Here is a 17,280-nt window from a genome sequence, read left to right on the forward strand (position 1 = left end):
CTTTGATCCATTTTGTGTGGGTCAACTAAGTAAGTCAACTCTGATGGGGAAAAGCTGCTCAACGACATTTAGTGAACAGTAATTAAATTAAATTTATGATTAAACTGAAGTCTGGGTTTGCCCATAAAACTGGTCTTTTGATGCAAGTTCTGTTTAGTTTTAGTTTAATGTTTTTAGGTCATTTTCCTGCTGAAATATACATGTGCCAGCCAGAACCTTCCTTGAAGGCTACATTATTATTAGTATAATAGAGCATGGCTGAAACAGGCCTCTTATTTTAAAACACAATATCAGTATTTATAATATCAACATGTTTGCTCTTATTACCAATATTTCAACACAATTCATCCATGTAATTAAATTTTTACAATATTGATACTTCTTGTAGGAACTGGAATAAAACTGACCTAAGCATACATAGCCACATTTTTTACCCTTTGACTTTACAGTACACTTGATATTTCAAGTTCTTGATGAGATGTTTCTCTAAAAAAGACTTGTGTATCTTTTTCTCAAATAGGATTTTCACTCTGGCAAGACTGGAATATCAAATGGGAGGAGCGGGCAACCAATCCACTTGGGATCCCAATGCCCCATTTTCACTGAGTATAATCTGGGTCAAGCATAATTTGATTAATTTCAAGTTTGTTTAAAATGTGCTCCTCCAAAATGCAATTTCACCATTGCTGGGTCCTTCATCTTGTCTGATCTTTGGGAAGAATTTTCTTAACTCTTGTTTTTATTTAACTAAATTATTGTCAAGTTCTGCTTTATGAAAATGTTTGAATTGTCAGTGTCAAGTAAATATCACAGAGAAATTTCCAGTATTCCATGAATGTTAATATTAATGTTGCATCCAGCATCTATTTACATCATCAGTAAATTTAACAGTTATGTTGTCTAATAACTGATCTTAGAAAATATGTCAGTGACTGTTCTCTGATGTCCAAAGGAACACATTCAAATTGCTTTTGTTTTTTTACTAGAAAACACACATACAATTTTTCAGTTACCTAAAATTACAGCCAGTGCTTTTCTTTAAATAGACAAATTAATAATTTCATCTTTAGAGTTTTGTTGGATTTCTGGGTACCTTTATGAATATTAAAGTTTGAGGTGATCCTTTTACGTTGGAAGACGACTGAAGGGAACTGAAAGAAAAATAGCTCCTCCTCTTCCGGTTAAGCAGTGACGCGTAGCTGGACGCGGGAAATGTGAAGTCCACAAACATCTCCAGCTGTGATCCACCGTGAAAACACTTCATGTACAAACCGGAGAAAAGCAGCGTGGAGAGAAAACGTCCTCCCCCGGTGAAGGTGCTCTCCTGTCAGCTGAGGAGCGCGCAGAACCAGGGGGCCGCCGGCAGCGGGGACAGCTGGCTCATCAGACCGGGGAAAGGTCGCACTCTCCCGGTGTCACTGGTGTGGATGCAGGGGACCGTGATGCGGGCTCAGCTGGACCAAAACACCGTCCTGCTGATGGATGAAACGGGGACATTTTCTGTCCAGGGCGTCAACAACATCCCCAAGGGGAAGCCATGTTTGTCCCAAGGTAAGAAATCCCACACTTCCTGAACCATTTCATTATTTACAAATCAGTTACTGGTTTCAATCGACCCCCCGATGATGTCACAGGCAAGTACGTGATGGTAATGGGTGTGATCCAGGCCGCCTCCCCGGAGCCTGTGATCCGAGCGGTGAAGATGGCAGATCTCTCGGAGCACGCAGCGCTCCACAGGCGGATGTGGAAGGTGGAGGTGGAGGAGCTGCAGCAGGTTCTGGGCTGAGAGCAGAGGACGACCCGCTCCTGTCAGTGTTCCGGATGGATGTGCAGCGAAGAAGACAATCGATGATAAATGGAAACTACTGAAGAAAGGATGCGAGGCTTTGGAGGCAGGTTACAAGACACGAGTGGACAAGACTTCTATGAACTGTTGCATAATAGTGATAATACTATTTATGGGATTTTGTTTTCTACTGTCTTTCAGCTTTGACATCTTTTGTCATTCATTTATTTTTTAAGGAACATCTCGTCAGGTTATACAATTGTTATTGGAAGGACAGTTCAAATATTAATGTATACAACAGCTGGGTTTCATGGTTCATAGTCATTGACTATGATGCTTCTTGATTGCAGAAAATAAAGCTTTTTTCAAAATTAAGAAAATGTTCAGGTTTATCTTTGCCTGTGTCACAGGGGCCGCTCCTGGTACAGGCAACATAGGCGGTTGCCTAGGGTGAAAATGCCGAGAGGGCGGCACAAGAGACTGAATTATCATGACGTGACACATGCAATGTAAAACAATATACTAACGTCACACCATCATCCTCTAACCCCGGGACGCACCGGAGGTAGAAGCGCCCGAAAAGCGGTCCGCCTCATTTCCTCGCCCATGTTCGCACCTGCAGTAATGCCGGAAGATCCGGGAAGCGCCGCGGCCACACACACAAGCACATAATCATCTTCTGTGGGGGGTGGGGGGCGGCTACAGGCTTGCTTAGGTCAGTCACCTGTGAAGACCAGCATCATTTACCCCTGAACCAGCGCGGAGAAATGCGCTCCGTGGGCCGCAGGGATGAGCCAGCCCCACGCCACTACGCTGCCATGAGTGGAACCAGGACACCAGGAGCTGGGCCGAACTCATGGGTAAGTTTGGCAGGCTGTCGTGTTGGCAGGACTTCAACCACCTATTCGTTGCACAATATCTAATTATATGTAAATTTAAAAACAAAAATGAACCATTCCAAATTAAATGTATTAAAAAAAAAATTAATTTAACTAAATAAAAAAATTAAATTAAAAATCTAGAAATTAGTACATAAAGCATTAAGTACTCAAAAGGCACTTCTGGCAAGAATGAGTGTTATAATATGGGAAATATATTTAAGTGTGTATTTACAGACGTCAGTATTCATGATTAAAAATCAACAACTGCTATATATTATATCACCTCAATATTAACAGCTATGTACCACTTCAGATTGTCCAAACATTTCCTTGTTCTTTCATTCTCATATTCATACAGACGACATTGGTCTTCAAATATATAACAGGCTATCTACATTTAATTGTAAAATACAATATTATAAAGCACATCATGCGCAGAAGCCCATTGCGCAGGAATTGCGCGCGCAGTTTTTTTTTTTTTTTAGTCATTTATTTAATTTAAACTTACATAGTGTACTATATTTAGCAATTAATAGGTGATTGAAATCCTGCCAATTTTAAGAGTTGAGGATATTGCCGGCACGAAGATAAGAAAGATTGGGGTTAAAACCTGCGACCTTCGTGTTGAAGAACGGCCACTCTGACCACCGTGAGGAAGTAAGCACCGTAAGAAGATGGACAAATTATCGTCATTCTATGCTGCGTTTTATACACACTTTACTACCTTACTTAAGTTACTTTTATATTTTTGGATTTTAGGAACTGGAGGATTTAACATGCTTAAAAAACCTATTGTTAGAGAATAACCCAGTAGTTTCCAAACTTGTCTTCTGACACCTTACAAGAATCACAGTCTGCTGCTGCTGGTTTCCATGTGATGTCCTGAGGCTGCCCCCTGCTGGCTGCTGGGTTCCTCTGATGCTCTTGCTTGGTTTGTGCAGCTTGTGATTAACTAAAGCTGTCCATAAAAGAAAATCTTTATTATCCTTCAAGGGCAATTTGATGTACAACCAGCAACCAGTGCACGACAAAAATAAACCAATGTATACAATGTAAATAAAACGCAATATAAAAACCCTATAGACTAAGTAGCAGGGGAAAATGAGCTTTTAATAAATTAATTGATGTCGACCAACAGAAAATTAACCGTCAACTATTTAGATATTTTAGAAACATTTCATTCTACTTTTAATTTCCTGTTGTGTTTCTAATTTAATATTGTTGGTGACATTTCCTTGATAAATGTGTGGAGGTTTTATTACCTCTGCTAAGGAGGTTCTGTTTACACCTCTGAATTGTCAGTCAACATGTAATAAACAACTGGACCAATAACCACAAAACTTTGTTGGGAGTCGGAGGTCGGCCATGGCGAGTTGACTGGCATATGCAGTTCCACTCGACGCCACTGGATGCACAAAGAGAAAAACAAACCTTGACAACAACAACCTCACAACAGTTCCTCATAGTAGCATGATGCATACAAAGAGAAGTATAAAAACCTACTAATTTTGGCAGCATAGTAGGGACATTTGCTGATGTCACCATTCCTGGCTCCGTGGACAGGCAAGCCAGCATCTAAAACATCCTCCTGGATGGGCTCCCTGTGTGAACAGACACGCTGCGGTGACAGAATGCGGTTAGAGTCAAAGATGAATCAAAAAAAGATGAAATTATCAGGTGCACAATTCAGAAAGCACCGCAAAGTAGAGGAGGAGAAGAAAGAACAATATAGAGGTAAGAATCACCCCGATTGTGGACATCATTGTTTATTTTTGTAGACATGACATATGCCATCAGTACAGCTGATTTCAGACTCTTGATATTTTTTGTTATATATTATTGTTTTTTATAGATTACAATTTTGTCTGCCTGTGTGTGCATCTGTATACAGTCCAAAAGGTATTGTGGATGCAGGACAGTTTGCGTGTGTATGTTGGTGGGCGCCAATTTGAAATCTCGCCTAGGGTGCCAACATTGCCAGGGCCGGCCCTGCTGTGTCAGGTTAGTCAGCTGTGGAATAGAACTAAGCATTTTTTAAAAGATTGTTAAAGAAAGTGAAAGTATTAGCGACATGGAACTTAACATGTTTTCACTTACCTGTCCCATCAGCGTGGGACTTTTACGTGCGGAGTGTCTTTGACCATAGTTGCAGATGTGAAATCAATTAAAAACACAGCAGTTTAAACACAGGTTATAAAAGAAGCTTTATTTGGTGTGGTGCCCATTACAATGGTAACACTATAAGATAAAAAGGAAAAATGACTTATGTTGATGGATAAAAATAAAAGAATGGTATTTTAAGTATCCCATACTTAAAACTTGGAAAAAAAAGAAAAGTCATCAACATACAAACTGCTTGTGAAAATTTTAACTTTTTTTAGGTCAACTGTTAGGTATCTGAACACGTCTCTGATCAGGGTTTACACATGCTATTTTCAACACCGATTTCAGATCTTCTACGGAAAAGGTGCATAGCAAAGCTTAAAGTGTCTTACACTAATAATTTGCTGTTAACACTCCTGTACTTCGGATCAGAGTAAACAAGCCACCAACAGAGGGCCGGTCCCCGAACGCCCTCTTTAAAACCATGCTGTGATCAGGCTGCTTCCTGTGCATCTCAGAGGCTCTCAATGATCACCTGATTCAGAACTGTTGGAATACTGCATTGTCATCCAGTGAGCATGGATCTTGTCACCATATTATTTGATGTCTTTAAGCAGAAAACTGTATTTTCCAAAGTCATTGTCATTGGGTGCTATAAGATGGTCCTTTTTGGCTTTGGCAAGTTTCATCAAAAGGAATTCCCGGCGCTCCGTCCACTCTTTTAGCTCCTGCTCACCATGAGCCATCTTACAGGAGTCATCCTCTGTGCACGTGTCTTTGAGGAACCTGTCAAAACACCACATATCAAATGTCAACCATCAGAGAACTTGGAAGCTGGGGAACAAACAATACGCTGCGTCAGATAATCTCACCTCTCACAAACTTTGAAAGTGCCCGTGGGAAATCGATACTGCCAGCAGTTCTGGTCGTCCTCGGAGTTGAAAACCCGGTCTTTGTGTTTTTCCGACGTGATGTGCTGCTGCCACTGCTTCTCGCTGTTGCAGTTTTTACCACACAGCCAACAGTGATTGCCAGCCTGGGGGGAAAGAATGAGTAATTTCACTAATTGCCATCTGTTTATCAAACCTACCAAATATATTGTAGTTTATTTCATTTTAAGCGTCTATTTTCACCCAAGTGAGAACATGAAGACAGCAGCCAATGAGCTATTTACACCTTATTATGCTTAATGCTTCTCTTTGATGGTGATGTTTTCCGGAGTTGGTATCAGAATATTCAATATATATTGCCATTAACATGCTAGAGACAATATTACATTGATTATGATACAACAAGCAGTTAGTAACAGCCATTTGTCAATGTAACTAAATGTGAAAAGTGCAATAGGATGTTATGTGATTAAGATGTATACCTAATGCAACTAAAGTTAGAATACTCCACATGTCTTGATTTCATTATTGGTAATTTTGATGTTACCTGTATCTATTATGCTATTTGGATTAAGGTAATTAGATAATGGTAGCATCTTATTCAGACTATTGCCAAGCTATTTCCATCTTAAACTATTCCTATTATTGCAATAGGTGCAAAAAAAGTGTCGTAAAAGCAAAACTATTCCAGTCTGGTTGCAAAAGACATTTTCATTATTTTACTGACTTAGCATATAATTGAATTAAAACATCTATATCTTATGTTGTAGCACATAAGTTTATCAATAGGCAAAAATAGTGTTTTATTTCATCAACAATCGAGTATAAAAGCAATGAAACATGGCTGCTAATGTGTCTGTTTTCATAACAACCCAGTTTAATAGCTGGAGATGGTAAACATATAAAACAAAGAAAAGGAAACGAACGTGTTATCCTACAGCATTTGTATAATGCGACCTAAACAAAGTAGTAGGCTCTTATTTCACAAGCTAAATGTCCCAGCGCAGTTTAAATGTGTCACCAGACAAAACCACTGATACCACTGGGCTTTCAAACTCACCACTTCCTCTGCGTAGTCTGTGGGCATGTGGATCTGTTTGCCGTTCTCCCTCACAGAGTTACCCGAGGTCTCATCCCCCCAGCCAGGCTTCTGTGACTGCAGCCACTGCTCATAAAGCTGATCCATATCTGGAACTGAATGAGGGGATCAAAATGAGTGTGCGTCACATACCAATTAGATGCCACCAAGCAAGAGAGCCCAACTCACTGTTGTTTTCCTTCATATAGGTCCACAGGTCCCGTTCTTCGACACTGTGAGCGAATGTGCAGTTCCCGATGTACTGACACTTCTTTCCAGAAGTCACGTGCATGCAAATCTAAGAAAGGAGAAGAAAAAAACATTTGGTGATCCTTGCTGGGATTTGTTTAAAGACGCACAAAAGCAAATGAGGCAAGTTCAGTTTACAAAAGTGTTTTGCACACCTCAAACTGAGACGGGATCGGCTTTTTGGTTGGAAGCGCTCGAACTGTCGTCCACTTTTTCCTCTCGTGGGAACTTACAAGCACCACCCGTCTGTCTTTCGCCCACCTGACACATAAGAGACAGACTTTGTGATGGTGCACTGGATTATACAGTTATTTTTTAAAACATTAACAAAGACCTCTGAATACTCACGTGTGTCTTGCCTTGGCTGAGCAATACTTCTTGTTTTTGTCGGCTTCGCTCATTTGGCCATTTCTCCAGCACTGGCCACAGACAAACATCATCTTCAGATTTGGAGGCCCGAACCTCCTCTGTGTGGGCTGGAGATTGGGAGAGATGGGTTCAAATCTCGTCAAAGCTAATGAGGACTGTTGATGTAACATCACAGTGACAGGTTAGGAAAAACCAGCAGCAAACAGACTCCTGATGACTCACCTGGACTCCCTGCAACGATGCTGTTGCGTTCCAAAACTGCTTTGCTTCTTGGACAATACTTTTATGAGTAATACCTTTATGATGCGAAAAAAAACAAAAAAAAGTCATTAAGCGGCGACAAGTACTGCAGAAATTGTTCATTCCGGTTTTGTGGAAAAGAAAAGATCCCTAGACGTGTGTTTCAGGTGTATAACCAATTTGAGTGAGGATTGAAAATAGAGTCTCACCAAGCTCGTGCTGCATCATCCAGACCTTCAGCTCGATGAGGCTGTGGGCGTAGAAGCACTCGTCCTCTCTCACGCAGCCGTAGCGGACTTCATGGCGACAGAGATCCAGCTGGCAATGGAGAATCAGCGGCCGGATTTTAGAATATCGGACCGTGGTCTCCTTCAAAATGTGGACCATGCACCTGAAAGACAAACAGAACTTCAATGCTCACAACCTTATCCTAATCACACCTCATAATCTCATTCCCTCACAGGGTCTTGTTTGCTTTTAGTGTACGAGTAGGACTCTAAAGTCAAGTCTACCGCTCACACATACTGTTTAGGTAAACACGGAGGTTTTAGAGGTAGGAAATGTGAAATGACTCACTTATGGTCCTCGAAGACATGCTCCGTCACTGGATGAGAGCAATATGAAGTGTCGTCTTTGTTTCTTTTGCTGATTATTCTGGGTTTGTGGTCAAAGCAGACCTGTGGAGCACATTCAATTTAAAACCAGTGCAAACGTATTTAGGTAATAACAGAAGGCTGATAGGGGCGACATCCATCACTCCGCTCCAGTGCTGTAACACAGCAGAGCTTCTGCTTGAGGGAGGGTTCATTTTAGTCAGCACATAAAACCAACCATGCAGCAGAAAATGTGTATATGTCATTATATTCTATTCTTGCATCCACTTAAGACTCTAAAATAACTGTTCCAAGTCTTTCAGCTACTAATAAGTACCAGAAAAATAAATGATTTCACAGAAAGAAAGAAAAAACTTCAATGAGCACAATTATTTCCTTCACTTTTATATATAAATGCCTAATTTTGCAAATGTAGTGTCAAATTTGGACAATAATCTGTTTTCTTGACAGCCGGAGATTGTTAGAAACATCCGGAGGGAAAACATTATTAAATATTTTTCTCCTCACACTGAAATGAAAAATTATTCTGCTTACGTGTATCACCTATAGTAAAAACTTGATATACCTATGCAATACTATTAAAAATGTACCCCCATAATATTCGAGTTTACTCACTCCGCAGAGAAACATGAAAATCCCATGATGCTCCTGTAAGATTTTGGGTACACTCAACCGGATGTTGGAGTGGGGTCCATAAGGATCAAAGAGCAGTTCTCTGGAGATAAACCCTTTTCGCTCCAGAGTCCAAACATCAATCTCTTCTTGACAGTATGCAAACGTGCAGTGGCCAGGGTACAGGCACTCTTTTCCAACTGCCACCTCTGAAACGACACATTGTACGTTTAGTCCTTATCAAGATACATCAAAGTGTAAAAAGTCCAAGAAAATAAAAACACGCCATGCAGACAGAAAAATAGAGGCAGGAAAAGGTAAACGAGTCAACGTACCTAGGGTCTTCTTTGCTTTTACTTTATTAATGAAATGAGTACACTTTTTTCCCTCTGGAAAAATCTAAGTGATGGGCTTTAGGGACAGAACTAGAATTAGCGCCCTGTGGTTATATGCCTCCGCCCACCAGTGCAGTTTCAGTCTATATGAAACTTTTTCCAGACTCTTATGAGATCACCATGACCTTTGACCACCAAAGTCTAATCAGTCCATCATTAAGTCCAACTGAATTTGAAGAAATTCCTTCAAGGTGCTGCTGAGATATTGCCTCTGGCCACTGGCTATCGGAGGCATAAAGATGATTTACGTTAAAATCAATGATTTAATATAAGGGGCAAAAAAGGGGAAAATAAAATCCTGTTTGTAATTGTTACCTTTGCAAATGTAATATGGCCCCACATATTGGGTTTTTGTTGGTCTGGGCCGAATGAGCTTCCATGATTTATCTGCCGAGTGTTTGATTCTGCCAATAAATGCATCCTTTTTGCATTTATGCTCTTCGGTAAGAAATGTGTAATCCAACACACGTGGCCCTGTGGATAGGAAAAAATAAATTAAAAAAAACATCTACACCGCTGCAACATTATTTCTTTTGCAAAAAAAAAAAAATCCAACAAAACGATTCCTCACCAGTTCTGACAAAGCACATCGAGCAGGCTTGTTTGAATTCATGTGTTTCAGCTAACGGGCTCTTTGCTAAATCCACAGCAGCAGGAAGACCCTTCACCTCAGGCATACCCACTGCCATCCCCATGGGGGTTTCCTTATTGTCAAGCTGTAATTAAAATAAGTGACAAAATATAAACACGTAACAATACACAGCTGAAGTGCCCAATAATTAATAACATATAGAATTCATTACCAGTGGAATGAACGGATTTGAGACATAATCTGAAAGTTGGACAAGAGAAAGAAAAGAAAACAATATCAGCCGGCCATTAATTTACTTACTAACTCGTTACTACATGACTACAGAAGAAAGGTAACAAAGAAAAATACCCGTTTTGAAGTCTGTCATGGTGAGCGTATCTAGGGAGTCCAGTGGTGGGGGCAGGGTATCAAAAGTGTCCATATCAAAATATGTACTTGTCCCTGATTTGTGATACAGCGGGGGCAGAGTCACAGTGCACTGCTGGAGAAACGGGTTGATGTGAGATGGCATATGGAATGGACTCGACATGGAACTGCCCGAGGCAATACTGATGGGCAGAGGAAGAGGGCCCTTCACTGTGGGTATAACCTGAATAAACGACAAAACAAGAATGGTAACGGTTAAATCACGGTTCTCTTCAGATGTCGACACACACATTTTACTCATCTGATCTTTACTTATCTGACTTACCATGTCGGAGTCCGCTTGGTCCAGAAGATCATCTAGGTCATCCCCAATAATGTCTGTGTCAAAATCCGAACTGGTTTCAAGTGTAGGACAAGGGTCCGGGCTTCTGCACCCGTTTACAAATGCGTGCACAGGCAGAGGGGCTAACGTGGGCACAGACCCGGGCAGGACAAAGTTCTCGAAGCCCGGAGGTTCAGACGGGGTCACCGATGAGATACTGTTTTTGGGAAGAAAGTCGTCCACCACGGCATCATTCAGGGGCGGCCGCGCTGCCACTGGAGCGGGGATGGGAGCCAGGACCGGAGCCAAAACGCTGCCGTCCCGGGTCAACTGAGGCACTTCTGAAACACATCAGGGGAAGATAAGATCAATGAGTGACCTTTGTCCTTCTCTGCTCTGATAACCAAATCATAGCTAGGTTTAGTATTCAACTTACCAACGTCTATATCTTCAACTGAAGAGGAGCCATGGGAAAACTGAAAGTTTAGAAGAATTTCATTGAATCATGTCTTTAATGGGAAATACACGTCCATAATTGGGATTAAAGCTTCCTTACCTTGTCACATGATGCATCTTGATAGTTTGATCCCCGCATAACATTCAAGGCAGGCTGTTAAAAAGAGAAAATACACAATCAATCAATTAGCTTCATTTATGTTCATCATATGGTTTAATGAATATAAACTAACACTTTAAAAGCAACAAATCTATACAAATTAAAATCTGTTATGACCTTAACTAGAACATTTACAACTGGTTCTTCTTAGTGAATTCCAATTTCACCTTATCTGATATGGCTTCTCTTCGTTTTCATAAGATGGTTGAGATGGTTCTTGAAACACACACGTACCTTACTCCTCACATAAGCTTTACGGATTTTCAATCCCAAAATTTTGGCCAGGTCCTGAGTCAGCTGTGTAACACTGGGATCCTGGGGAGATAATAACACGAGAGGCAATTATTCAAAATGGTATTCAAATGTTAGAATATGGATTGGCCAGAGTCAAACCGGATGCAGTCATCTATAACACAATTAGACTGTAATTGACAATTTCCCCAACGGTGAGTCAACAGTTTCCCCTGAAATTTCTGAATGAAACCTTACAGTAGCAATAACATGTCTTTAAATGCACTGCTGATCTCTAAAAGTCCCATATTGTAACAAGAGATGTATATTTTTTTAATGAGCTGGTCTAGACAACAAGTGGTTAGCTGTAGTTGACCTGGTCCTATGTCACTCTGAAAACAATAAAACCGACCGGTTGTTGCTAGAGCTCTGGAGAGAACCGTAAGACAGATGTAAAAGTTGACCCAAGTCGTTTTTTGGTGCCTAAAATCACTAAGTATCTTCTTATGGCTTTAAAAACTTCAAATTAAATACAAAATATGGGACCTTTAACAGTTAACACGACTCTACTGGGTGTGCTGTGCCTGCAGGCAGCCTGTATGTCATTTCAACTTTTGTCACATTTTCAGTGATAAAGTAAGAGGTTATCGGGCCAATTTGGTTCAGTAAATATAGAAACACGAGGATTATGCACTTTACCTGGGGCACAACTAAAGAGCATTTGGCAACCGTCTCGTAGGCGTCCTGATATCTCCCCATCTCCTTCAGAGATTTTGCTTTTCTGTACAGGGCTTTATAGTTCCCCTCGTTCAAGTGGAGAGCCTTTTCACAGTCTTCTAGTGCTTGGTCGTACAGTCCCTTAGAAAAAAAGAGATTTCACAGCATTATGGAAAGCTCTTCAGTCATAATGTAGTTGTAGGAGTAAAGACACTGCTCATGATTGATTCCAGTCATGTTTTCAGGGGAGTGACTCAAGTATGTAGCCTCCCGGAAAAGTGTTTATTCACTGTTATGTAACATGACTGTGCATTCACTGACAGGAAGCTCCTCTGACAGTACCGATATGGGGCTGCCCTGTCAGAGCCCATGATCAGTCAGAGAACCTGCAGTCGACAGAGTCTTCAACTCGAGCGTTCCTTTTATTTTTAGTGAGTGTGCAGTGTGGTTCAGGGGACGGCTGAAGACTGAGCACTTACAGAGTAAAGCGTAGGGCCAAAGGGAGCTGGCATTTAAAGTGTCTCAGAGTAAAACTGAAAGAGACTCGAGGCTGACAATCGCCATTCTGCTTACCGGAACAACATTTAGGTATGCAGCCGCCCGATTTGTGTACAGCGTCTCTAGTAAACCAGTTGGAACACTGATATCCTCAGAGTCGGCGTACTCCGCTATGTTCAAAGCTTCCGTGTACATCTCGATGGATTTGGTCCATTCCCCCTCGTTAAACACGTCATTTCCTTCTCCGAAAAGATTCCACACAAGGTCCTTAATGAACACCTGGAAATTAGAAAGAACCAGATTAGTTTTGAAAACAGTGCAGTGGGTCGGCCCTTTCACTTGTGCATGTTGGACTTGAAAAAAAGAAGATCACTGGCTTTTTTTCATGTCGCCCTGCCATTGTACATAAATGGATTTTACTTTGTGCAGTACAAGTGCTGATGCTTAATAGTAGGTGGATGTTTACATAGCTTACCTCATACTGCTCTTGGTTTCCTGGAAATGGAAGAGTTGACCTGAAAGGAAACGAGGTTTGAGTTACAACCTTTCAAAGCATCAACTGGACAGAAACTAACAAACTAAAAGAAATATGAATAAGATTTGATTTGAGTTCAAGCAAACTCATTTAGCTTAATTCAGCACAAAATAAGAGTGTACTACATACACAGCATGTTATTCTACAGATCAATAAAAAATCTATTAAGTAAAATAGCCAAGTTATTTATATTGCAACAGCTATATATTTTATGGTATTCACAATATATCTGGCAGTTGCCGTTGTGGTTTACTTGTTACGGTAAGGCTATATTAAGATCAAAGTCGGGGTAAGGGACTGGTTTAGGCCAATAGAAGTTATGGTTAAGGTGAGAATACGTCTCCAGGAAATGAAGTAAAGTCAGTGTGATATTCGCTGAAGTGTGTGCATGTGTGTGTGTGACCTTGGTTTGGTTGCTGTGTGTGCAGATGCTGATTGCTGAGTCCACAAAAAACTCTCCCTCCCCACAGACCTAAATATTATAATTGTTACATTTTAATTTTTAAGTTATTAAATGTCATCTATTATACATGATCGTTCAACAAGTTATATTGAGTTATCTGCATGTGGACACAGAGCAGAGCTGACTGACAAGAGTAATGGCTGCAAAGGTTAATACTCCCTTGGTGCACTGTTAGGGATTTGATGATTTGAAAGCAGGACTGAACATAAACTCATCGCATGTAAAATCTTTCCAATGGCTGAATATTGGGTCTGAACCAAATTTTTTCTCATCTCAACAAACCTCTGGCATCAGTTATTATCCCTAAATGTTTGGTTCAATTAAATTCAAGTAGATACTAAATAAGAGCCGCTCATTAAAAGTGATATCAGAATTAGCTAATCCATGTTGAAAGTTAACACATTGAGACATCAGTGAAGTTTCATGTTGACTGCACAGTGATGACATGCATTGTAGTATTTTAAGTATCACTTTTGTTTCGCGGATAAAGGGGCCTTGTCAGATAATATGAAATGAAATGCTGCGCTGCCTGGCACAGTTCTGAAACAGCATGTGGATATAACAGCCAGTCCACCAGATGCATGAATACAAACCCACATTAGAAGACAAAACGGCAGTACTGACAGTAATCAGCTGACTCACTGACACCAGGCCAACAGCGCTACATGATGCAACAATGACAGATCATCCCCGGCACTACACTGTTTACAGAGATGACCAAGCTTTGTTTTTCTAATGACCTGACAACCGCAGACAACAGTGATGTTCTAGGCACTGTGTCAAAAACAGGTTTATAACACAGGAGCTGAAACCACCCAGAATAGTCATTCGACTTTAAAATGTAGTTATGAAGAGTTGAATTATCATATTAGTGAAACTTTGGTATTTCTGATATCAATTGAGAGCAAGATACCAACAGATTAGCAAGCAGTGACCTAAACCTCGCCCCAACTTGTGTCTCTCTCACCCTTATGTAGTAGAAGTAAAAAATACACAACAGTAACAGAGGTAACCACAATTTCATGAATTGAGCAACATTTCAGAAGACCAATAGGTTGTTAAAGAACAAATGGCATACCACTGTTTTCAAAAGATTAATAAAGACTTTCATAAACAATTGAATCAATACTCTGAATAAAAAAAAAGGTGATGTGTTGTTTAAATCAAAATCCAGACAGAATATTTGACATAGGACGTAATGTGAGACCAGCTGGCCCGCGTGAACCAGATGTTTGCCTGTACAAAAAAAACAATACAAACGGCATCTGACCCGTGCCCCACTGTGACACTTACTGGATGAACTGCAAGCCCTTCTGGATCTCCTGCCAGCGGCTCTTCCTGTCCTGACACTCTGCGGACATGATGGTTGTGCGTTGAACTATCCGCTCCTCAGTCAGCACCTGAAATGATGACATCTGTATTTGTGATGTTGAATTGACCAGGAGGAAGAAAAACAAAAGACACACACACAGGAAAAATCCCCGACAATGGCAACACAAACACACCCATTCCTTTTTAATGAATGACAATCAGCAGCAGGTCGTCTAACTGGTTGCCGGTCACTATGGCAGCCTGTCGATATGAGCCTCGTCCTGCTTCACTGCAACTTTGGTCGCTTCCGCATTTAGTCAGAACGTCGACGGTGCGGATCCGGAAATTATGTTTTCTGTAGCCAGGGAGCTAACGATGTCAACAAATGAAGCACTACTGATTATTGACCATATTTACAGTAAAAGCTTAATATCTGGATGTGTATATGAGGAGGGTTCTCAGCTCCTGAACGTGAGGATCCGTTCAAAGTGGTCCTTTAACAAAAGGATGTCCATTATCGGACACTTTCAACTCGGGAGTTAGTAGCATCTACTATCTGACCGACTCATGTGTTTCACTGGATACACGATAAGTGCTGGTCATCCAAACAGCCCACATGGCTTCTTCTAGAGCACATGACGTTATTAGCAGGCGTTTGACGTGAAGGATTTAAATCACAACACATAAACCCGCCAATTTAAAGCTGTGAGCCCCGCTTGTGTCTGATCGCTATGGAGGTCTCCACCACGTTACTTTAAAGTTAATTTCAAGGGTTCCCTGATCAGAGGAGGATCTGGGTCACAGCAACATTTGCTTATCGACTCACAGGGCAGAAAGGTTGTGGTAACGTCATGTTAGCTAATGGGCGGATGGGCATGTCCTGATTTGCACTGCAACAGCCCCAAAACAAACTTTTCCTCTCGGGAACTTTACTGTGCCCGGGAGCCAAACAACCACGTTTACTCACATACGACTGACAGATTAAATAAATATATAAAATTGTAGTTGTACGAGGAACTAAACCGTTGTCCGATAATGGGTGCATGCGGTTTAGCACACGTGTGTTACCGACTGGGGGACACTTCTCGCTAGCAGGCATCGGTTGCTAGCTAAGCTTCGCTGTTTGTAGCCCAAACGCACACTTTATCTGCTGCCGACACTCAAATGAAGAGCAACAGTTCCAAACTAGGCTGTGAAAGACATAGACTCATCCGGCGCCAAGACGCCACCGGGCTCCGTCCCAGGGAGAAGTGGACACCAAACAAAGCGCAGAGACATGTCCAAGTTAAACTAGTTCCCAAGCAAACAATAGCGATCTGTTCATGTTCAGCTTCCGACTGAGACCCGGCGGATATCAGAGAGGCGAGCCCCCGGAGGCCGCAGTGCGTACTCACATGAATGGATCTTTATTCCAAACAAACCTCACGTCGGTTGTCTAAAAGTAGGAGAAATGCTTTTATTTCCTTTTAGCTAAAATAACTTAGCTAGATGGCTGTGCCGCTGAAGGCCGCCCTTTGCATCTTCTTCTACTGAGAGGGGAGGCGGAGCGGACACAGCGCTGCTGCCCCCCGCAGGCACCTAAGGGACACGACAGCATCCCGCACACATGTGACGATGCAACTTCTGGGAGAATCAACCCAGAGTTTTGCATTTGGAAACACACAGATAAAGGTAAATAAAGGATGATGAAACACGAATTAAAACCACAAGAATGTAAAAAATCCTGGATCTACAGATTTCCAATTGTATTTGTTGCAGGTTGCATTTCATTTGCCTTCAGCATAATTAGGATCCACCCTTTGTTGCTGCTTATTCCGAACTGTTTGCATGAGAAGATCAGATGTCTTTCCTTTTGCGTGTCACTTTAGTTGCAAACGAAACTAGTTAGGTGACAAGTAAAGGCTTTCTATTGCCACATTGAGTCTTTGTTTGAAGTTTGATTTTGTAGAAACCAAGAGTTATTTCCCTCCTCCTTTCATTATCGTCAAATGCAGAAATAGAATTCAAAAAGGAATCTAAAAATATCTTACAATTATTTAGAAAAAAGAAATGTATCCATTCTTCATTCATTTACTAATTCATTAGATGGAAGAAGACTTTGACCAGTTGACTTCATTTGAGGTCATTGTTTCCATTCTTCCTAATCTACACAGCACATTCATGTGATCATTTCAAGCCTGAAGCAACTCAACCCCCCTTCCTTCAAATCTTGGCAGTGAATTTCACGTTTCTTTCCTGTTTGAATTGAACATAAATCAGCACACCTGTTTTGAACCTGGAATTTTTTTCTTTCTTTGAAACGATTAACTTGAAAATGATCTTGAAAAATCTAACCAAACTGGTTTGAACGGCAGGTTCTGTGACACTGAACCTCACACACCTTGTAGGTATTTAGGAGGCCATCAAATCACA

General features: G+C 41.1%; 2 protein-coding genes across 2 annotated transcripts; one reads left to right on the forward strand and one right to left on the reverse strand.

The window, feature by feature from the left end:
- Positions 1-1,230: 1,230 nt before the first annotated feature.
- On the forward strand, positions 1,231-1,954 carry rmi2 (RecQ mediated genome instability 2). The gene is made up of 2 exons (XM_061090874.1): positions 1,231-1,551; positions 1,635-1,954. The coding sequence occupies exons 1-2, from the start codon at positions 1,263-1,265 to the stop codon at positions 1,784-1,786; spliced, it is 441 nt and encodes a 146-aa protein (XP_060946857.1). The 5' UTR covers positions 1,231-1,262; the 3' UTR covers positions 1,787-1,954.
- A 2,907-nt stretch (positions 1,955-4,861) lies between these two features.
- zc3h7a (zinc finger CCCH-type containing 7A) lies at positions 4,862-16,379 on the reverse strand. The gene is made up of 23 exons (XM_061089534.1): positions 16,263-16,379; positions 14,851-14,957; positions 13,035-13,074; positions 12,635-12,838; positions 12,044-12,202; positions 11,348-11,428; positions 11,054-11,107; positions 10,934-10,973; positions 10,501-10,838; positions 10,158-10,398; positions 10,021-10,049; positions 9,789-9,933; positions 9,533-9,691; positions 8,826-9,031; positions 8,173-8,273; positions 7,806-7,987; positions 7,579-7,652; positions 7,336-7,463; positions 7,143-7,248; positions 6,928-7,036; positions 6,721-6,854; positions 5,643-5,806; positions 4,862-5,556 (listed from the first exon to the last, which is right to left on the reverse strand). Exons 2-23 carry the CDS (start codon positions 14,916-14,918, stop codon positions 5,367-5,369), a joined length of 2,952 nt encoding a protein of 983 aa, XP_060945517.1. The 5' UTR covers positions 14,919-14,957; positions 16,263-16,379; the 3' UTR covers positions 4,862-5,366.
- Between the last annotated feature and the right edge of the window lie 901 nt (positions 16,380-17,280).

Source organism: Limanda limanda, chromosome 17 (assembly GCF_963576545.1).
Source record: "Limanda limanda chromosome 17, fLimLim1.1, whole genome shotgun sequence".
Lineage (NCBI taxonomy): Eukaryota > Metazoa > Chordata > Actinopteri > Pleuronectiformes > Pleuronectidae > Limanda > Limanda limanda.